The following is a 23,367-nucleotide window of genomic DNA, read 5'->3' as shown; positions in this document are numbered from 1 at the left end:
TTTTGCCTTTCATTGCTTTTGATGGAAAGAAGGCGAGGACTTTTAAATGTACAACTTTTGATAGTTGGCAATTTTGATTTTCACCAAGATGGAAGAGTTCATAAGACAGAGTACCAGAGGAAAGAGGTGCACTGAGGAAGAAACCTGGAGAACTTTGGAAGATAACCCTTGTTGAGGACAGCACTTACAAGCATATGACTTGAGGAAACAATACAAGAGAGAGGACATCTGGGCAATGGAGGGAACAGTGTTCATTGCTCACTCTAAGACAGCAAAATGGCCAGTCCTCACCAGGCAGACCAAAAAGTTTCGTAACACATTAGGTTATGAGTAGGGTGCTATCCTGGCTAGTTTGATGTCAACACAAACTAGAGTCATCAGAGAATAGGGGGCCTCAGTTGAGAAAAGGTCTTTGTAAGATCCATCAATAAGGCGTTTTCTTAATTAGTGATCAATATAGGAAGGCCCAGCCAATTATGAGTGAGGCTATCCCCGGTCTGGTGGTTCTGGGTTCTATAAGAAAGCAAGCTGTCTAAACCAGTAAGCAATACCCCATCATGGCCTCATGTCAGCTTCTGCCTCCAAGTTCCTTCCCTGCTTAAGTCTTTATCCTGACTTCCTTCAATGATGAACAGAGATGTGAAAATGTAAGCCAAATAAACTCTTTCCTGCCCAATTTGGTTTTGGTCATGGTGTTTCATCACAGCAATAGAAACCCTGACTAAGACAGGTGTTTAGAAACATCTTACCTTTGCATGGAAGTATAATTAGCCCAAGACTAACGGCTGCAACAATCTTATCTAATGAATTTAAAAATAATACTTAGAAAAACCTGTTCCTAACTTAGCTTCATTCCACAACAACCTCAAAGGATGCTTATGACATAGATAATGTCTCACACACATGCAAATGTATCTATACAAAGATACACATATGTAATTAAATCTTTGAAGAACAACAACAACCTAAAGAAAACAAAAGGAAAAAAGGAAGGAAGGAAGTATGAAAGTATCTTATGAACAGAAAAGCTTTAAGAACTGTTGTGTCCTGTTAGGAATGGTGGCACACCCTTTATCTGGAGACTGAATCAGGCAAATATTTATGTGTTCAAGATCAGCTTCATTTACATGGTGAGTTCCAGGCCAGTCAGGCTTTATAGTGAGACCCTGTCTCCAAAATGAGGAAAATATGGTCCCTGATAGGTATAAAAAGTACCATTAACTCAAAGCTAACATAGAAGGCAGAATTAGTTAGTGGAACATTAAATTAATTACTACAACTCTTTCACAATGTTTAGAAAACAGAGAAGATCAAAGCCCAGAGAAGAAAAAATTACAATGTGTAGGGGCTGCAGAGATGGCCCAGAGGTTAAGAGCACTGGCTGTTCTTCCTAAAGGTCCTAAGTTCAATTCCCAGCAACCACATGGTGGCTCCTAACCATCTATAATGAGATCTGGTGCCCTCTTCTGGTATGTAGGCACACATGCAGGCAGAATGCTGTATAAATAATAAATAAATAAATCTTTAAAAAAAATTACAATGTGTAAAATAAATACACAGTGAATAGTTTTAACGGGAAGTTGGGTGTTAAAATATTAGAATTAAGGATATGCTAAAATCCTAAATAAAACACATGTAAAAATAATTAAAAACAAAAATAAAAAGATCATCAATGGGCCATGAAACAATCAGAAATGCCTCATCTATGTGTGGTCAGAGTGTCCCAAAGAGTACAGTAAGAGGTAGAGGAAAAATCAGAGAAGGAAACATTAGTTCTAGTTTCCAGCTTGGTAAGACCCTAACAGTGCAGTTCCAAGAAACCCACCAGAGCACCAGAAGCAAAACCACCATGGTGCTCAATGCCATCAAATAGTTCAAAACCAGAAAATGTTAATAGCAGTGACTAGAGTTATAAACGTATTCAGATTATCCTTTTTGAATTTTTTTTTTTTCCTGTAGAGGATTCTACTCCTTTGATCTTTCTCCTGTGGCCTGCTTTCTTCACCAACCGTCTTATGGTAGTGGATAGTAAACAGAAGTACATATTAAGTAACCTTAATTGCTGACTTCCATCTGTTATGCAGCACAGTTGGAATAATCCTTATGTCTATTCTGCTATTATTTTTTAATTTTTTAAAAGGTTTTGATCATCAATTACATGGTCTTTATTTTTACCTTAATTTTAGCTAAAATATAATTCCACCAGGTACTGGTGGCGTACCCCTTTAATCCCAGTCCTTGGGAGGCAGAGGCAGGTGGATCTCTATGAGTTTGTGGCCAATCTGGTGTACAGAGCAAGTTCCAAGACAGCCAAGGCTATACAGAGAAACCCTGTCTTATATATATATATATATATATATATATATATATATATATATATATATAATTTTCTCCTCTTTTCTTCCTCCAGCTCCTCTTATAGCCTCCATCTCTCTCTCAAATTCATGACTCTTTTTATTGTTAAAATTAAATCTGTAATGTTTATATATGTGTGTATAAGCAAACATAAATGCATAAATATGTAAACACACTTACTTAGTTCATTTAGAGTTGCTTCTAAGCATATGATTTCAAGACTGACCTCGTGATAATGGATAGCAACTGAGGGTTGGTCTCTGGGGAAGACTAATTCTCTTGCCCTTAGCATTCATTAGTTACCTGTAGTCCTTTTACTAGAGTTGAGACCCCATGAGGCTGTCTCCTTCCATATTATCTGTCCATTGATGCTGTTCTTATTCAAGTCATGTTGAGGCAACTATAGTATTGAAGTATTTTCTGGGTGAAGCTACTCTGTCATTTCTAGGGCACATAATATGAAGTAAGGACTAAGGTTATCATTCATAAAACCAGTACTTAAATATCCATAGCAAACTCGTGATATTTATCTTGGCTTTATACATGTAGAAAACACATAGCAAATTAAACACCCATTGTAATACAACTAATACATTGATATCTGGCTTAATTCCAAATCTTGCATTTTCCATTACTTAAGATGGTAAATTTACAGTGCCCTCTACCAAGTGATGAGGATATACATTCCCTAACTAGTAGATGTGATACTGTTAAGTTTTATACTAATACAACAAGTTTTATACTATAATTCATTATGAGCCCATTCTCTCCTTGATTAGTTAAGAACTTTGATTAGCAAACAGCAGTTTAGATGTTCCCAGTAACCTTGTTTTTCAGAATTGATTGGGTTATAATCCATAGACACATAGAGTCTTTGACATGAGTCTTTTGCAGAGTGATCATATGACTGTTTTCTTTTTAATATAAGTTTTGTGGGAAATCTGAAAAGAAGAAGGGATAGAGGATGGAAAAATTTTACTCTGCATGCGAAGACATGTGCATAGATGGTTACAGCTGATAGGTGGCTGAAGATTGGCAGTGAGGTGAATTTGTGAATTGGCATTGAATGCATAACTCTAGGATGGAAAGAATATGAGCTTTTAAAGTATAATTGAGCAAGTATGTTAATCAGCCTTCAAGTGAGCAGTCTTGTGTCTCGGTGACTTGATTTCTCATTCCGTGAGCTAATTAGATGACTCACTTTGGATTATCTCTGCGTGGGTTTACTACTTACTGTTGAAATCTGTGAAAACCAAGCAAAGTCAAATTAAGCTTGGTGTAAGGAGTAATTTTACACGGAGTTATGAAAGTCTCTTAGTTCTTGTCTTCTTAAAAGCACCAAGTCCATGGACATGGACAATTTAAGCAGAAGTTTATATAGCAAAGCTAAGAAAAACAAACACTCCAATGAGACTTTGGAGAGGGCTGCCCCAAGATGGAGAGCTACCCATTGCATTGTAGATTTTAAAACAATCTCTAGAGCCAAGACATAGCAAAGTGGTAGAGCCTTTGTGAGTAAGATTCAATAACAATGAAACTTCTCATGGAAATTAGCTAAAAGGAAGCATTTCCTATAGTTCCCAGACTTCAGAGCAAAATTGCCATTGTACTTTATTAAAATACACATGCTTCTAATGCAGGGTTTTTGAGAACAGCAGGACTTTTCAGGGTTTAGTTATGCATAACCCAACAACTATTACTACAGGTCCCAACACTCCTACTCAGAAAAGATTGGCCTGGACCAGTGGATTTGAGTTCCTTGTGTCACATTGGTAGAGATCACAAACATGGACAATAGTGGGATTATGCAAAGTGGAAGCAAGCTTTATGGAGGATGGTTATAGACAAAAATAAGAGATTGAAGAAAGTAAAAAATAAGAGAAAAGTGAAAGAAACTCCCAAGAATAGGAGTGATTCCCAAGAGAGGGAAAACCCATCCTTACTTGCGACTTAGCATGTTACAATTAGCTGCATGAGAAGCTGGGACATGTAAAAGAACCATGGTACCGAAACTGTCTTCCTCCAAAGCTTTTCAGGGAGGCGGCTATGCTGTAATCCCTGAACCTGAGTCCTGCCCTATTCTTATCTATTCACTTGGTTATCTCACGCCTAGCTAGAAGCCTTCTTTTTCATCTTTCCTCATGCATCAGACTGTGCTGTTTCAACCCTTCACCTTCCTTTCAGCCACAGCCTTGTTCTCACTGCAACACGTGACTAACTGGCAGCTTTCCTCATCAGCTCCTTTCTGTTACTGCCTACAGAAAACTAGCTCGTGCATCACCTGTGTGTTGGAAATACAGACTTGGCTTATTAGGCAGATCTCTTATTTCTGCTCCAGTTGACAATTTTCCCACATAATATTTGCTCCTAGTGGTGCTACTCAATGATGGGTGGATGAGCTCATACATCCTCCATCGCCAGAGGGACAGAGGACAACCTGAAAGAACAAATCCCCACAGTGCAGAGAGTCTTGAACTAAACATAAAAAGAATGACTATGTAGTGCTTATATTCCCACCATCTAATTACGTATCCAGAGTCCACAGTGGTTCATTCATGAAGGAAATGAGGATGTAAATTAAAACAAACAAACAAACAAACAAACAAACCTAGAAACCTTAAATTTCTACCATGTTCAGTTAATACAACCAAAAAGAAGCAAACTACAAACCAGCAAACTATCATAAAACTTCCCTCAAACTTAGTATCCTGTAACAGTGGCAAATATTTATTAGATTATACAGCTTCATAATCAGTTTTATGAATGGCATGATTCCTGGTGATGGTTCATTTATCTTCAGTGAAGATGTTAGTCAAACACTGCGTGGTGGTGGCAGCTTCAATCCTAGCACTAAGGAGGCAGAGCCAGGCAGATCTCTGAGAGTTCAAGGGCAGCCTGGTCCTCAGAGCAAGTTCCAGGGCAGCCAGGACTACACAGAGTAACCCTGCCTCAAAATTAAAAACAAAAACAAAAAACCACACACACACACAACAAAAAACAAAAACAAAAAAGCTGCAGTCATCAGAAATCTTAACTGGGGTTGACAGAGCAGCTTCCAAGGCAGTTAACTCACAAATCTGAGAAGTTAGGGCAATTGGTTGAAGAGGCCTTCAGTTCTTTAATGTGTGGAGTGCTTTTGAGGCAGGGTGGAGCTAAAATTTTGGTGATGCAGCTAACTTTGAGTTTTCCTTGCCCGCTTAAGTAACTTCTTAGCCCTATTTTATAATTGTTCAAGTTGGACCATACTAGGATTGTTACTTTGGCCCTTCATTGTTTCCTTATACAGGGTCAGTAGGTTTAAAAAAAAAAAAAAAAAAAAAAACTTTACATCTGGAAAAGTCACACAAAAGAGTATATGAGGGATGAACACCAGGAAGCAGTAATCATTAAAGAAAATCCTGGGATCTCAATACCATGATATGCCAAGTCAATCACAAAACAAATTGTTAGTCTTGTTACATAAAATACTAAGCAACTGTAATGTTTAACCTTTAAAATGTTCATGTTGGAATGGCGGCATGTGTTTATAATCCTAACACTGAGGCAGGAGACTGAGGGGCGTACCAAGGTCTCATAAGGATTCTGTCTCAAGAAGGAAAGTGTTAGCTCAAAGTGACACCATGACAAAGCCATACACTTGCTGAAATATTAGGCATCCCCAACTCACTGACTCGAGCTGAAATTTTCATTTTTCAGCAGCATACCGCCTCTACCATACTAGCCCAACTCTGCTTCTCCTTTGTAGTTTGAACCTGGTTCTGATGTCTTTAGCGGCATCTCTAAGGGACAAGGGTGGGACCTAATTTCCTTCCTCTAATCAGACAGCAATAGGAAGTATAGCAGTTATTCAGGAAGAGGTCAACTCTGGCTGGCTTAAAACTGCATAAGTCCCAACTAGTCCATAACATTCCTTTCAAATGACACAGCCCAGCCATTAACACACATCTCTACTGTAACCATGCTGCTAGATTTTCCATAATAATTCTTTATTTTTTAATTTAATTTTATGTATATATTTATTTATTACAATTTATTCACTTTGTATCCCATCTGCAGCCCCCTCCTTCATCTCCTCCCAGTCCCACCCACCCTCCCTCTTCTCCCCTATGCCCTTTCCCTTGTCCCTTGATAGGGGAGGACCTCCTCCCCTTCTATTTGACCCTAGCTTATCAGGTCTCATCAAGGCTGGCTGCATCATCTTTCTCTGTGACCTGGCAAGGCTGCAACCCCCAGTGGGTGGTGATCAAAGAGCTGGCCACTGAGTTCATGTCAGAGACAGCCCCTGTACTCCTTACTAGAGAACTCACTTGAAAACTGAGTAGCCAATGGGCTTCCTTTGAACAGAAGGTCTAGGTCCTCTCCATGCATGGTTGGAGTCTCTGCAGGGCCCCCTGGGCCCAGGTTTTTGTTTTGGCTCTGTTGTTCTCCTTGTGGAGTTCTTGTCCCCTCTAGGTCTTTCTATCTCCCTTTTCTTCCATAAGGGTTCCAGCACTCTGCCCAAAGTTTGGCTATGAGTCTCAGTATCTCTTTTAATATCCTGGTGGGTACAGTCTTTCAGAGGTCCTCTGTGGAAGGCTCCTGTCCTGCTCCTTGTCTTCTCCTACTTCAGATGTCTACCCTATTTGCCCTTCTGAATGAGGATTAAGCATCTTCCCTAGGGTCCTCCTTGTTGTTTAGCTTCTTTAGATGTTCAGATTTTAGTATGTTTATCCTATATTATATGTCTAGTATCCACTTATAAGTGAGTATATACCATGTGTGTCTTTCTGCTTCTGGGGTACCTTACTCAGGATGCTCTTTTCTGGTTCCCACCATTTGCCTGCAAATTTCATGATTTCCTTGCTTTTAATTGCTGTATTTAATTACTGTATTCCATTGTGTAAATGTACCGCACTTTCTGTATCCATTCCTCTTTTTAAAATGTGTTTCCCTGCTCAGCGATCAGAAAACTTACCACGAAGATAAGAAAGTGACAAGATACACAATAGCCTTCTCTCCCAGAGTTTCATAAGCAATAATAATTTCTGGGAACTGATACAGAGGGGTAGCTTACTGCAATTTAGAAGCACCGGGGATGCACCTTTTGTGAGCTGTTACCCACACTAGGGTAGGACTTTTGGTGATACCGCTGCCTTTGAGTTGTCCACGCTTCTTTAAGTCATCCCCAAATACTCATAGGTTCACCAAGCAGGATTTGAGTGGAAGTGTTCCTTTTGTCTGTCCGTCTAGGAAGACGGGCATGTTCCTATTTCCCCAGGGAAAGTATCACAGTATCGCAAAGAAAATGCAACTGTCAGACTTTCCTAAAGCCAAGCTACTAAACCAACTTTGCTTATGTAATCCTGGTGAAGTTCGGTAACATCTGGGAATCTTGAGGTCTTTATCTAATGACTCTAAATCCATCATATGACCCAGTGTATTCTCTTGAAAATATAGCTGTTGAGTTCTTAGCTCTCCCATCCTCCATCTGTCCCTCTGTGACCCCTCTCCTTCTTCCTCTTTTTGAAATTTTGTGCTGATCTGGATTTTGGCACTAAACAATTTTGCAAATGTGAGCAAGTCACTTAAGCTCCATAAACAATTTTTCTCCTTTATGAAACAGTTGTATAGTTTTCGGTTTAAACACCTCCTGACATGGTTTGATGATATTTTTTAAAAATGGATACCAAATGGCTGTGTGCACTGTACTGACCTCACTAGGAAAAATTTCAAACCCTCCAAAAAATAATCATATATTGAAATTTTTTGCTTCCAATAATAAAAAAATAATAATCTTTTTTAACACCTGAGTAAAAACTTTTTTATTTGTTTTGCTTTTGGATGTTTGTGTGGTCTCTCCCTCTGCCTTTGTCTCTTTCTCTCTCAAAAGAAAAAAGAAAATCAAAAGATACAACTGAGCTAACACAAAAAGGAAAACTAATAAGACACACACACACACACACATATATATGTATATACCCAAACAAAACAAAAGTGGATAAAAAAAGCATGGAGTGTATTTTTCACTGGCCAACTACTCCTGGGTACAGGGCCTTCCCTGGAGCATGGTTGATATACAAGTAATACTCCACTCTAGAAATCTGATTGATTTTCCTTTTCCCAGAAGTTATCAGTTGCAGAAAGCTTGTTGGTTATGGGTGAGACTTTGTTGACTTCTCCTTCTTAGTGCTAGCATTTTGTCTGGAGCCACACAAGACCTGCACAAAAAATGTTTGAAAATATACATCTATTATAGTCTGGCAGTGGTAGCACACACCTTTAATCCTAGCACTCGGGGAGACAGAGGCAGGCAGATCTCTGAGCTCCAGGCCAGCCTGGACTACAGCACAGAGTGAGTTCCAGAAAAAGAAAACAAAACAAATAAAATACATATATATATATTTATAGTTATGTATGGGTGCTTTTAACTTTGGTCAGAGATGTTTTTGTTTGTCAGTGGGAAGTAAACAATGTAGATACAGCTGCTGAAGGTGCTAAGAATAATTGACTGGATACTCAGCCCCAATTGTAACATTTTTATCTACCCCTCACTCCTCACCAAGGCTCAGGGAGCATTACAGGAGAGGCAGGAAGAATTTAAGAGTCAGAGGATGAGACTGAATGATGTGAAATGCTGTCTTTTGTATACACAAGCTAGCACACTTATGGACTCACAGCAGCCCACGGTAACCTACACAGGATCAAGCCAGCCAGAATCCCAACATGGATGGGATAGATGCTGTCCAGGTCCCATCTCTTACCAGGGAGCTTTTGGCAGTGGATCATTGTTAGAGATGGGAGGGAGAATCGTTGCGTTCTGAGGATGAGATCATCAGTAGGTTTCCTGTGCTCCAGTGCCTGGCTCCCAGGCCATGTGCACTTGGGACACACTAGCTGGTGTTAGTGGGTTATTCATGAAACAAAAGAATGCAGTTGGGAGGGGGGCCGTTAGGGAGACACTGTGGGAGGGAGGAGGGAAATGAGGGCGTGAATATGATACTATGTCATTTCACACCTGTGACATTCTCTAATATCAAAGAGTTGTGTGTCACAAATAAAGTAAATGGTACATACTTCCGTAACTCTGATGCAAACAGGAGATAGAAAATGGAAAGCCTGGCTGGAGAGATGGCTCAGTGGTTAAGAGCACTATCTACTCTTCCAATAGGCCCCGAGTTCAATTCCCAGTAACCACATGGTGGCTCATAACCACCTATAATGAGATCTGGTGCCCTCTTCTGGTGTGCAGGCACACGTGCAGAAAGAAAACTTTATAAATAATAAATAAATAAAAATTAAAAAGAAAATGGAAAGCCATTTTGGACTATTGACAGTGTGTGTGTGTGTGTGTGTGTGTGTGTGTGTGTGTGTGTGTGTGTGTGTATGTGTATGTGTGTGTAGATCATAAGACAGTTTCCTGGAGTGGATTCTGTCATTCCACCCTGTGGGTTCTGGGGATTAATTTAGGCTTGCCTGTAGGGCCTCTGCATCCTGAGTGATCTGGCCCTTTCAGAAAATATATTTTTTGGAAAATTTCAGTCTTATACCAACGCACATATATAAATAAATGACAGAGGGTTGGAGGGAGAGAAAAGGATAAAGAGAGAAAGGCAGAGAGAGACCACAGAGACAGACAGACAAGTCACACCATGTAGCCCTGGGTGACCTAGGATCTACTATGTAGGCCAGGCTGGCCTTGAAATCACAGAGATCTGCTTGCTTCTGCCTCCTGAGTGCTATGATGAAAGGTGTGGGACACCACAAAGGTTAATATAATAAATTGTTACATTATTTTATAGTTTCAACAATTATCAATCGTTTTTGTTTTGTTTTTGGTATTTGGTTTTTTGAGACAGGGTTTTCCTGTGTAGCCTTGGCGGTCCTTGACTTGAGTTGTAGACCAGGTTGGCCTCAAACTCTAAGAGCCGCCTGCCTCTGCCTCCCTGAGTACTGGGTTTACAGGCATGCGCCACTGACCCCGGCTCAATTATCAATCTTATTCCAACTAAACCTAGTCCCATTCCCAATTACGCAGATGTAAATTCTTATACATCACTTTGTTTTCCCAATCAGGTCTCTACTTACTTCAAACTGGTGTAGAGCCTACTTTACAGCCCAGGCTGGCCTCAGTACACCATGCTCGTCCTTTTACTTGCTGCTGCTGAGATTACAGGACTTTGTCACCCACAACAGCTGCCACATCATGTATGTGTACGTATGTCAGTGTGTGTGCACTTATAATTTTAAAAGCAATTACTAACAATTAAAATTAACTTCAATTATTTGTTTGTTTGTTTGTTTATAGGCAGGGTCTGTCTATGTAGCCTTGGCTGTCTTGGAACTCTCTATGTAGGCCAGGCTGGACTTCAATTCAGAGATCTGCCTGCCTCTGCCTCTGCCTCGTGAGTGCTGGGATTAACAGCGTTCACTACCACGCCTGGCATTAAGTTCAATTTCTTACCAAATATCCTGTGATCTCTTATCTTTACTTCTTTTATAATCCCTCATCCATTTAAGTCATTTAAGTCCTTTCCACGCTATTGTGTATTTTACTTCGCTTGTAGCTGCGACTCCAGCACCCCGCCGGGCTACCAATAGGAAACCAAAACCACCGAGAAACAAGCCAGAAAAAGGCAGCTAGAAAAATAGGACTTGCGGAACCAAAGTTGCACCTGGCCTGCGGGCTCCGAGGGGAGCCAATTTTGTGTTACACCGAAGGCAGTCCGGGCTAGCACAACTGGCACCGGATCCCGGAAGCAGTCCTCAATCTCCTGCTCCGGCGTCGGCTCTTCCGTGAGGTGTGCTGTAGCTCCTCGTGAGCGCTTTCCACCCTGCCGCGAGCTGAGCGGAACCCCGGCTGTGGCGGAGATGGAGAACGCTGTGGAAGGCCGCACAGCCAGCGTGCTGTTCGCGGGGTTCCGGGCCTTGGGGCTGTTCAGCAGCGACATTCCACACGTGGTGCGGTACAGCGCGCTCAAGCGGCGCTTCTACGTGACGACTTGCGTGGGCAAGAGCTTCCACACGTATGACGTGAGTGATTTCCTCCACCCGCTTCCCGGGAACCAGAGCTGCCCCAGTGTGCTTCCACTTTCGCCTCCCACCTAGTTAGGGTTTCCCTTTTTGCCACCCTGCCTTACGTAATCCCTCCCTGTTGTGCTGTCCTCATTGCATCCTTGTGCCTTTGCAGTCCACCTGGGGGCGAGTTTCGGAGGTATCTTCTGGCCCAGGGGAAAACTATTGGAGAACATCTCTGTCATTTGGCAATACGTTTCCCTACCCCTAAGGATGTAAACAAATAAAGCAGGACCCCATTCCTCGTTATTTTTTTCCACAAGAAGACTCCTTAGGCATTTTCTGTATAATTGGCCATAAAAAAAAAAAAAAAAAAAGGAAATTCAGACCAAATCACAGTGGAAGAAATAGATAAAGATTGAGGGAACCCGTTCACATTTGATAGATACCGGTTCCCTACGTTTTTGAACATTATAGCACAGGTCTTCCATGAAACTGCAGAGACTCGAGGTTGGTCTCATTATCTGACAGCAACCTGAGTATACAAGGAAGTATGCCTTAGGAAAAAATTAGTTACTTGCCAAGGCCTTTCCTCTTGTGACGGTGTTTTACTTTTAATAGCCTATTAGTTGTTGCAGTCGTTTTCTGGGTTTTTTTTTTTTTTAATGCAAAAAAGATGTAAATTTTTAATAAGGACATCTGGAGGTTGGGAGGCAGATGAATTAATGCCAGAGTAGGTGTGGCTGAAGAGCTGTTGGGTTTCTGAAAGCCTGGTTTAGGAATGTTGAGAAGAGTGGGTTACAACGAGGTTATTTACCCTGAAAGAGAGTGTATTGATGCTTCCTCCTTGCTAGCCAACTGTGGGCCTGCTGAAGCTTCCTAGCTGAAGTGTAACTATTCCGTTTCCCAGTTAAGAGTTCTTGAAATTGTCTTTGGTCTGGTGCTCTTTAGACATAAACACATTTGCCCCTACTGTGCTTCCAAACAAATCCTGTGGTTAGAAAAGTAATTGAGCTCATGGAGAAATTTTAATAAAAATGTTCCCTTTGCTTGTCTGTGTATTGAAGTTGACTGGTAAAGAATCATTGAAGGTCTCTTTTTGGTCGCATTTTTACGTTTACTCTTTCCTTAACAGTATGACCTATTTGACGACTGTGCCATTTCTACCAACCATGCATTGTCTGAAAGTGGAAATAACTTGAGAGTAAAAATATGAACCTTTTGTGTTCAGGTTACTGATATGCCCAAGACATTTGTAAGCTAATCGGTTCTACCATTTCTCTCTCTTCTAGTGTTGATTATGCTGTCAGACTTCCTACAGATTAGCTTATTAAATAAGAAAATTAGACGGGTTTTTAGAAAGGACATATTTTGGGTAGCTAATGTTAACTGAACATTTACTGTATCATTGTCTTCATTCTGTTTTATAGGTGTTTACTCAAAATCTCATTGAATGTGCCTATAACATGCAAATGCATTGTAATCTCCCCCCCCTTCTTTTGCCAAAAGGGTGGAATTTGAGGCACACAGTAGTTAAGTAAAATTCCTGATGTCACAGCTGGATTACTACCCACATACTAAGATCAGTGAGTTACAGTGTACAAACTAGTCATGCCCACTATTATGTGATCTGGGAGTTACTAGTGGTTTACATATTTTTATAAAGGTTGGAGGAAGATCAAAAATATATGATGACATGAAAACTATGTAAAAATGAGATTTTAATGTTCATGCATAAAGTTTATTGGAGTCCACCCAGGCACATCTACTGTGTGTATTTGCTTTCATGCCACAATCAAACTCTGTGTTACCCAAAAAGTCTAAAATATTTACCCTTGGACATTTACAGAAGCTCTTTATCTCTCTCCTCTCATCAATCACTTCTGGCAAAACAGGTGAAAACACAAGCATTATTAATTTTAAAAAGTTAGGATCAGTGAGTATCTTTCTTAGGAAAGGACATCATAGCAAATTTATGTAGGCGGTGATGACCTAATTTGGGGGTCTTAGGTATTGTAATTGATTTTGTTAATGAAAATGTGTTTAAATCTTCTTTTCTGTTTTAAAAACAGGTTCAGAAGCTTAGTCTGGTTGCAGTAAGTAAGTGTATTTTCTTGTGAATTTGTTCATGTTTGCTATATTTAGATTTTATTTTGTCATAAATTTAAAGGGCAGGACATGATCATGTTTTATTGTTAGTTGTCATTTCACTTAGTTGTAGTTTATCAGAACTTGTTTTTATGATCTACATGACTTTTTTAATGGCTTATTTTTCCCCCCTGTGGGCATTGCACACACTAAGCAGATACTGTGCAACTGAAGTTTGTCTCCAGATGAGAACCTATGCTTATCAGAAGTATAAGCTTTTTATTGTTGTTTAATAGTTTTCAGTTTGAGTAGTCTGGATTCAGGCACTTTATCAGAAATAGCAGTGAGTGAGATAATGCTGAATTCTCAGTGCTGTGTGGAGAGACACAGACTTACTTCTGTTAGTGATAGCTTTGATGGTTTGGTAAAGCTAAACTTGTGAGGAGGCTTCTCTTTAAAATTACCTTCTTCTAACTACTTACCCTGTAACATGCATGTAGAGACAGATTGTCCCTTTATTCTTCCGAATGTCTCTTTTAGCACTCACATGGTATTTGCCTAAATCAGTTACGAGCATGGTGTGTGTGAGTGTGTGTGTGTACAGATGAAGTAAATTTAATGGAAGAACTGTAGTCACTGAATGTTCAGGGTAAGGGGAATAAATTGCAGGCTCTCAGTTGTGGGGAAACTGACTACCTCTAGGGTCAAAGGAGCAAGGCACAGAGTAGTGATGTTGGATCCTGGTGGGGACTGAAGCCGAGGAGCAGAAAGGGATTTAGTTATGGAAGGACCAACTACTGTGTTAATTTCTTCTAGAAAAAAGGGGTCTCAATTCAGTTTGTTGTTTTCAGTGAGAAGTATGATTACTTTTCTGAAAGCTGTTTAGTAGGCTAAAGGATTTGGCAGCCATGAGAGACTGGTTTTACCTTTAGATACAATTCTGTGAGATGGAAGACTTAAGGAATTAATTTATTGTATATGTGTGTGTGTTTTGTTTTGTTTTAAGTAAATAAGCAGAAGAGAGTAAACTAAGTTGAGTAAAAGTGAATTGGTATTTCTACAAAAAAAAATACTGTTGTGGAATTTACATCCCAAAATGGAACACACAGGATAAAAAAATACTTAAGACTATCATTTGTCTGCTAAACTCTTTAGCCCTAGGAGAGGAATGAGAAATAAAGGGTATTATGATCATGTAAGAGAAACAGGACAGGAAATCATGTGAGAGTAGCTAGAGGTGATAGGCATATTTACTCTGGAAAAGACTGAGTAGAAACCATATTGTATGTGATTATTTTAGGGGTCAACATATAGAATACTGTATACACTTTGTCAGGATTAGTCCGAGTTAAGATCTATTTAAAATATTTTGGAGTTATTGATGAACTTTACGTTGTCTTAGATGTTCAGTTGTATCTACTAGATGCCCATCTACCAGAAATTTGTATATAAAGTGCTGATTTTTTCCAATTTCTCAAAACCTTTTTCTTTCTTTAGAATTCTGTTATGCCTGCATACCATAATATATTAAAGTCAAAATTTTATGCTGATTCTCATTTTTTTAAATATATATTTTTTGAATTGTAGTCGTGAAGGTATTTTATGTGTATTTAAGGTTTCCAGTCATTCCACAGTCTTAACAATGCACATTTCTTTTATATTTCTCCCTAGGTAATTCTGTTCCACAGGAAATCTGTTGCATGGCAGCTGATGGGAGGCTAGTCTTTGCTGCGTATGGAAATGTTTTCTCTGCGTTTGCCCGTAATAAAGAGGTTTGTATTGGGAACTACTTTAGCTTTAATTTAACCTGCTTTAATTTTTTTATTATGACAGTTTCTAGAGGAAGATAGGTTTCATGAGAGAGAAAGAGACAGAGAATGTACATGTGTGTGTACATGCGTGTGTGCGCATGCGTGCAGATGAGGAAAATATAATGGAAGAACTGTATTCACTGTATGTTCAGGGGTTAGTGGTGCAAATTAGAGCCAGGGAGACATCAGGGACTATCAGCTGTGAAGAAACTGACTCCTTCCTGTGCCAAAGAACCAAGCAAAGAGTAGAATTATTGGATGATAATGGGGACTGAAGCCCTGGACGAGAAAGGAATTTAGTTACGGAAGGACCAGCTACTGTAAAGTGTTTCTTTGTCAAAGCAGAAAGATGTAAGGAAAAAAATAGTCTATTATTTTTCCCAAATCATGTGGAAGTCTCTAATGGTCGACTCTGTGGAGGCCAGTCTTCTGCAACATACTATTTCTCTAGGGTACATGCTCTCGCTCTGGTAGTATTAGGGGAGGGGCCTGTGTATTGCATGCCACTTTTGTAACTGCAGCACAGGCTAAGCGCTCTTTTCTGATGTCTTCTGACTCCCTACTTACTCATTACTGAGTACCCTAGGTAAGCAGCCGGAGAGGCCTGCTTCCTTATTATTTCATCATTTAATCTCAGCTAGTCAAAAGTTGGACTGAATTCTTTAACATGCATTTTCTAATTGTTAACATGCTTTCTGGATAATGTGATAGTATTACCTGATGGACCGAGTAATATGAATTTCTTTTAAACTTTGACATTACAGATAGTACATAGTTTTAAGGGCCATAAGGCAGAAATCCATCTTTTGCAACCCTTTGGGGATCATGTTATCTCAGTGGATACTGACAGCACTCTTATTATTTGGCATATATATTCAGAAGGTAAGACTTTATTTCTTTACCTTGGGATAATATGCATACTTACGTATGTACTTAAAAATCTATGAAAACCTAAGTTCTATGCCAGAGTTTTTGCATACACACAATAACGCACAGAGAGTTGAAGCATGTATGGAAAAAAGTTTCTACATAAGCAGTTTTACTTAGATGGTGAGCTACTTTCAACATGCCTAATATGCTCACCTCAGCTAGTACATACTCCATGGTAGCTCTGCAAGGTTGGCGATGTGTAATGATGTGGTTTTCTCTGTGAATGAATTTGGATACACATTTACACCTAAGTCATTCTTGGGTAATATCAACTTTAAGTCAAGGTAATTATAATTGTAAACTTGATGATCCTATAATCGGAAAGAAACTATTCATCCTTTTTGAAAGGATGTGAGTCAGCGCCACTTAACTGATACTCCTTTGCAGTAGCACTGTTTAAGAGTTGGTGCCATTCTCAAAGCTTCAGGTCCACTACCACGGTATCCCCAGCTGTCTTTAGTAAGGTGCTGTGGGTCCATCCTCAATTGGATCTGTTAAGTTACTTATTTGCATTTTTAGTTACTGTTACCTCTCAGTTGAACAATGAGGCATGTGTGTTTTTAGTAACTTTCTTTAGAGATACACTATGTCCTCATAGAAATTAGCAAACCTCTTTTTTTTTTTTTTCTCCATGTAAAAGAAAGTATTTTCTATGAAGACAGGTGTTCATAAGGTCTCAGAATCTGGCTCCTTCTTGATACTAATGCCCAGATTTTGTGTGGCTGTTAAAACAGCAGAATGAAATAGATTCTTCATGGAGCTATTTTTAGTGACTTTAAGTAAAACTACTGATACAAAAAGGCAAGGCTCTCTTAAAAAGCACTTTAAAGTTTGTGCACATTTTCCTTCATTTATCTTTCTCTGTTGTGCCTTCTTTGATACTAAATTTTTGGCAAATGTAATGAAATATTGTTTTAATCACAAACTAAAATAAAAACCAAATAAAGAGAAATTGTAAGTGCAATTTCTAAGACTTTTTTTTATTGTACAGCAAGTGGTTATCGCTGTGCCTCTCCCGTACTCCACAAGGTTATAACTTGCCTTCTTCTGTATGAACGCTCTTCTGGGGAATTCATAATCGTTACTGTCAGTTTTGATGAGGCTTGCCTCTTTGCTCTTAATTTCATTGGCTTGTAGAGCTTTGCAGATACTTTGTGTTTCATTTAGAACATTCTCTCTTGCTTCTCTATTGAATTATAGAAATCCTAATGCTGACCTCCAGGATCGTTTTTAATCCTTTCCATAAACTGATTTGGCAGGATAATTTTGAGTAGTAGTATTTACATTAGAACTTGTTGATCATTTTTGGTAGTCTAAATGACACTTACAAGTTGCCCTATCACATTTGATATCTCAACAAATTTTGTTGGATAAAAGGCAGGTGAGATGGCTCAACAGATAAAGGCATTTGCTGCCAAACCCAGTAGTCTGTGTTAGTCCTGCATGGTGGAATGAGAGAACCAACTCTTGTGGGCTCTCTTCTAACTTCCACATGCATACTGTGTACATCTGTGTTCATCACATACACAAAAGAAGTAATTTTTTAAGATAAGTGTCGGTAGGTTAATATCTAAGTCTTATTTATATTGTTTCTGGTGTTGCAGGTACTTGTATGTAGTAGATTTGAGTACATGAAAAGTGTGTAAAACTATTTCATAAACAGTAACTGTTGTTAACAACTTTTACTTTTGTAGAAGAATACCTTCAATTGACTTTTGATAAGTCAGTTTTTCAAATTTCTACAATTTTGCATCCAAGCACCTACTTGAATAAAGTCCTACTGGGCAGTGAACAGGGAAGCCTGCAGTTATGGAATGTAAAATCCAAGTAAGCACTTAATTTTAAATGCTTTTAATTCTCCCTTTATCTGTACATACTGCTTCCTCAAGGATTGTGAAGTCTCACTGTTCATTTTGTTTCCCTTATATTATCCTTTTATTTTGTTTCCCTTATATTACCTTTGAAATATTGCTCCTGACAGCATATGTTTTGCTGGCATATTGTCCTGGTCATGATGAGTGGCATCATGAATGCCTATTGAACAGTGTGAAGAATCCGTTTATAGTGAAGGTTTCCATAAAGTAATTGGGCAGCGACTAGTAGAAATACTTTTTAAACAGAAATTACTTGAATCACCACCAGTTTAATGGTTATCAACTATTAGTAGAGATGGAAGACTGCCTAAATGATTTTAAATATATATTTACCTGTTATTTGACCACTTATCCAAAGAGAAGGGAAGGCAGCTCAACCTTCATGTAGTCTTTTAAAAAGCAAACAAGGGCTGGAGAGATGGCTCAACAGTTAAGAGCATTTTCTGCTCTTGCAGAGGACCTGGGTTTGGTTCCCAGCACCCACATCAGGTGGCTCACAAGTGCCTATAACTACAGTTCCAGGGGATGCGGCGCCCTCTTGCTCAGGTACCAAGCGTGCACGTGGTGGTGCGCATAAATACATGGGACACTCACATGTACACATAAAATATTTAAGTCCTCCCCAGTTGTCCTTTCTGAAGCCTTTATAAATTTGCAACGGGAAGGTTTGGTGTTAACCCTAGTTCATAGTTTTCAAGCAGTATTCAGTTAAACTTAGCACTGTTGACTGCCTGCCCTGTGATAGGTTCAGGGTTATTGACAAAGATCTGTTTCTATCTCTGAAGTTATTTTCTTTTGCATTATTTGTTGTACTTTTAAGTATCCATTGCATAATTATTGAGTAATCTAAACTGTGCCCATTTGTACAATTGAATGTATGATTTGATATTTTGGTGATTGTTTTGTTTTCCAATATCTTTGATTCATGACCTTTATTTTATTAATTGTTTGAGTCTGAAACCCAAGGCAGCATCAGAATTGTCCTATATAATTCATGTAATATATAAATGCTGCTCCCATCAGTAATGTTTTTAGAAACAATTTGTAATAAAAAATGAAATCTACATTTTATTTTTGGTATTGTACTCTAAAGTGGCTTTTGCTTATAGTGTTACTTTTCTTAAGAACCAGCAGTTACAGCTTGGGGTCTAAAATCCATCTGGGCTCCATTGCTCACTAGCTGTGTTACCTTAAACTTCTGTTTTGTTTTCTGGAGAATGGTGACTGCTGATAGCATTTACTTTATGTGATTACATTTTGAATACTAAGTAAATTAATATATGTTCTGAAAATAGTGCATACTGAAGCAAGAATTTAATAACCAGCACCTGGGTGCTAGAGAGATGGCCCAAGGGGTTAAGAGCATTGGCTGCTTTTCCAGACGACCTGGGTTTGAGTCCCAGCACCCACATGGCCGCACACAACAGTCTGTAACTCCAGTTTCAGAGGAATCCAATGCGCTCTTCTGGTACGCAGGTGTACCATGCAAGCAAAATACCCATATACATAAACAAAAAATAAGCAGCTGTTTAAAGAAAGAATATATTACCCCATGATTAAAAATAAAAATAATAAACAGAACCTGTTATTTATTGTGAATACATAGTTGATTTTGGTTTTGTTTTTGTTTTTTAACATTTTTATCTCTTTCTTGTAGTAAACTTCTGTATACATTTCCAGGGTGGAAGGCTGGAGTGACAGCTCTTCAGCAGGTTAGTATATATGTATATATTTTTTTAATTTAAGAAGAAACAAAGCTAGTAGAAGACAATCTTACTTTTCCTAGAGTAACACTGTTTTACATTTTAAAAAAAATTAGTACTTCGCTTTGTTTCTCTTTAAACTGTTACCCTGAAGAAATAATGTGCTAGAAACTTAATTGAAAATAAGAAATGTCTTTGCTATAAAGGTTAGGGTAATCTTATGCGGTTGGAATTTTCTAGTGATTTCATTCATGAGCTTGTCCTGTGCCTTATATGGAGCAGAAATGAGATAACTGTTTGTGATAGAAGGGATTCTATGGATCATACAGAGAAATTCATCAGGATACAGGACTTTGCTGTTTGAATTTTTGGGGACCCAAATTCTGATGTTTATTAGATGGTGGAATCTTCCATAAACAACTGCTGTTTTCACGTTTAGGCAGCCAAGCGTGTGCATGGCTGTACATCTGCAGAATGTCTGCTTCATCTACTGGTGCACTGCCTGCACCAGCTCAGTTTATTTGCATTCCGCCATTGCCCTGAAGATTCCAGGAAGTTTCTGGAGGACAGGGATCCTGTTTATTTTGTTAGCTTTACCTTCTAAAATCTAGGGTGTAATAGGCACTTAACAGCCCGTTAATGAAATGTGTAGCGTGACTCATTGCATGATACTGGATAGTCATGTTTGTTAAATCATAAGGGCAGCCTTCTCTTCTTAGATCATTCTCTTTTAGGCCATTTTAAAGGCTATTGTAATTATTGACTATCAATATTGGGATGGACTAATTATAGAATGTTAACATGTTCTAGATTTTTCCTGTTTGCTGTTGTTGGTTTTATAATGTTGGTTGCTTATGTTTCCCTGTTTATGGTAAGCCTTTCCATGTTTTTAAGATTTGCTCTTTCCCAGTTCTAGTCAGAAATTGTAGTGACTTCACACACGGTCAGTCCTCTTTTCTGTTTAACTGTTTTCTTAACCAAGTCAGCGTAAGAGTTGCGAAGAGACTGACTAGCAAAATTGAAGCTGGGAATAATTTGTCAAACACATTGTTAAATACTTGAATGTTAATAACTGGTAATGCCAGAATAGTTATAGTAGTGGGTATTTTTTCTTTTCCCTTTTAGAAGGTGTTTTCTTTCTTTTGATAGCACATAGTAGTGTGCATCATCAGGAAGTCTAAGAAAATAAAAGGCTGAGCTATTTAATTTTCAGGCACCGGCTGTGGATGTTGTCGCCGTTGGCCTCCTGTCTGGTCAGGTGGTCATTCACAACATTAAGTTTGACGAAACATTAATGAAGTTCCATCAGGACTGGGGACCCATTACTTCCATTTCATTTCGCACAGGTAACTTTTAACTTACTTAACTTAATCATAAGAGTTAAAAATACTTTAATCACTAAAATTAAGGGTATTTTTTTAAAACATATTTTCTTGTTTAAACTAATAGAAATTAATACTAAAGTACAAGAACACATAGAAATGTGCAGTGTCTTAGGGAGATGTTTTTGTTAATGTTTTCACTTTATTAACAGATGGTCATCCAATAATGGCAGCTGGAAGCCCATGTGGCCATATTGGACTGTGGGATCTGGAAGACAAAAAACTAATCAATCAAATGAGAAATGCACACTCCACAGCAATAGCTGGGCTGACGTTTCTCCATAGAGAGCCGCTGCTTGTTACAAATGGCGCTGACAATGCTCTTAGGGTACTATGATTCTTGTCCTCTCTGAAGCACATGTGGACCGGGGTTATTATGGTTTGTTTTAATGTATCAGCCTTGGACTTTGGGCTGGAGGAGTGTGGGATAAGGGAACAAAAGCATAGCAGGTTACATGACTGCAGCGAATGGGGAAGAGTTACAGCTTATTTTTCCTGAAACCGCCGTTGAGACAGTGGTATCGCAAACACTGCCCAGTGTTGGTTAATGTGTCCAGAAGGTGACTTTACTGCCTGCAGATGGCATAATTGAAGCAGCTTACCGTTGTATTTCTTTGTAGATATGGATATTTGATGGCCCTACAGGCGAGGGACGGCTATTGAGATTCAGAATGGGACATAGTGCTTCTCTTACCAAGATCAGATATTATGGACAAAATGGACAGCAAATTTTAAGTGCAAGTGAGTTTCTGCTTTCTAGCATTCATTTTGATTAAACATTAAGATCTAAAAACTCACTATTCAATGGTTTGGTATTTACAACCTTTTTTTTTTTTTAATGGTTCTTTGAAGTGTTACAAACTGTAGCCTTTCGTAGAACCTAGCTTTCCAACATCCAGGATTGGCATTGTTTATCCTGTAGTTGGGGGTATGAACATGGGAGAGCGAGGCCTAAAAATGAGGTCAACTACTGTCTCAGGCAACAGCCAACTTCATTCAGAGCATTAGGCAACTTATACTCTGAAGGTGAAATAGAATCACATGAGTAAGGTATTTAATCACAAGGATAAGACAGATGTATCAAAACATGTCTTTTCATAGAAACGTATTCACTCAACATAAACTCACTCTTGTCTGCTACACATGGGAGGAACATAAAAACAGCCCTAGAAAATTCTGTATTTTGAAAAAAACTGAGGTCATAAGACTCTCGTCTTGTTTTCTTGGAGTTTTCTCAGAAGCACTCAGAATTTTCACACTACTCTTTTTTGACAGTCATTTTCTACCGTTTTGAAAAAAATCTGACTGGGGGTTTTCTGTTCATATCAATAGGTCAAGATGGAACTCTCCAGTCATTTTCTACAGTCCATGAAAAATTCAATAAGAGTTTGGGGCATGGTAAGTCCTATGCAAGATAGAAAACAAGCTGCTGGTCACGAAAAAAAAATAGAAAGAAAGAAAAGAAACATTTTGTGAGGGACTTGAGGGAAGTTAACATTAATTCATGTCTCCTCTTGGAGAATGTTTTGAAACTTGTATGGAGGAGATGTTATTTAAACAATTGCCCATGTGCTCGCATTCCCATCTCTAAAGTAATTCCTTCTGAGTAAGAGGAGAGAGGTGGTCGCTTCACAGCTCTTCTCACCTGAGAGATGGTGACTTTCAGAGGTAGTTTTGATTCTCACGCTGCTGCCACACTTACAGTGTTACTCGGTGACACTTCACAAGTTTTGTTTTGTTTTTGCTAATATGCATGTACATTTTTAAATTATATTTTTATCTGATTGCTGCTACAGTGTTAGATACTAAACTGGGTTTTCTCTCTATGGTTCTGTACCATCTCAGTGAATCTAAGACTGACACTATTTCGTTCTTATTCATTCGACTATGACTGTAGTATCCTTGAAAAGTAATAGTGTTTCATCTTTTCTGTTATGTCATACAATGTATTTTCATGACCTCAGAAATTATTTAATAGAATTGGTAATATCTTCTTTGCTTTGCCTCTTAATTGGGACTATCTTGTTCTATATATTTACTGTAACAGTGAAACCCTTTCCTTAACATACTTTTTCATTATGAAACTTTCCTATTATCCCTTTCATCCAACCCCAGGTTTAATAAATAAAAAGATAGTTAAACGTAAAGGACTTCAGAACACCATGTCAGTAAGGCTTCCACCTATTACAAAGTTTGCTGCTGGTGAGTAACTTGACACTTTTGTTTTGTCTTT

At 38.7% G+C, this 23,367-nt stretch overlaps 1 protein-coding gene across 1 annotated transcript in view; it reads left to right on the top strand.

Annotated features, from left to right (window-relative positions):
* The first annotated feature begins 11,097 nt into the window (after positions 1 to 11,097).
* Positions 11,098 to 23,367, top strand: part of Wdr36 (WD repeat domain 36) — a 31,143-nt gene continuing 18,873 nt past the window's right edge. Inside the window, exons 1-11 of the mRNA XM_055625708.1 lie at positions 11,098 to 11,364; positions 13,419 to 13,446; positions 15,106 to 15,206; positions 16,010 to 16,127; positions 17,870 to 18,002; positions 19,707 to 19,761; positions 20,966 to 21,098; positions 21,287 to 21,462; positions 21,755 to 21,875; positions 22,467 to 22,532; positions 23,250 to 23,336. Of these exons, the coding sequence (XP_055481683.1) occupies positions 11,203 to 11,364; positions 13,419 to 13,446; positions 15,106 to 15,206; positions 16,010 to 16,127; positions 17,870 to 18,002; positions 19,707 to 19,761; positions 20,966 to 21,098; positions 21,287 to 21,462; positions 21,755 to 21,875; positions 22,467 to 22,532; positions 23,250 to 23,336 (1,180 nt within the window). The 5' untranslated portion in view covers positions 11,098 to 11,202. The remainder of the gene's footprint in view (positions 11,365 to 13,418; positions 13,447 to 15,105; positions 15,207 to 16,009; positions 16,128 to 17,869; positions 18,003 to 19,706; positions 19,762 to 20,965; positions 21,099 to 21,286; positions 21,463 to 21,754; positions 21,876 to 22,466; positions 22,533 to 23,249; positions 23,337 to 23,367) is intronic.

The sequence above is a fragment of the Psammomys obesus genome, unplaced genomic scaffold (genome assembly GCF_907164565.1).
Source record: "Psammomys obesus unplaced genomic scaffold, mPsaObe1.curated_primary_1811, whole genome shotgun sequence".
NCBI lineage: Eukaryota > Metazoa > Chordata > Mammalia > Rodentia > Muridae > Psammomys > Psammomys obesus.
The sequence above is the reverse complement of the archived record's forward strand: the minus strand, read 5'-3'. Positions and strand labels throughout refer to the sequence as shown.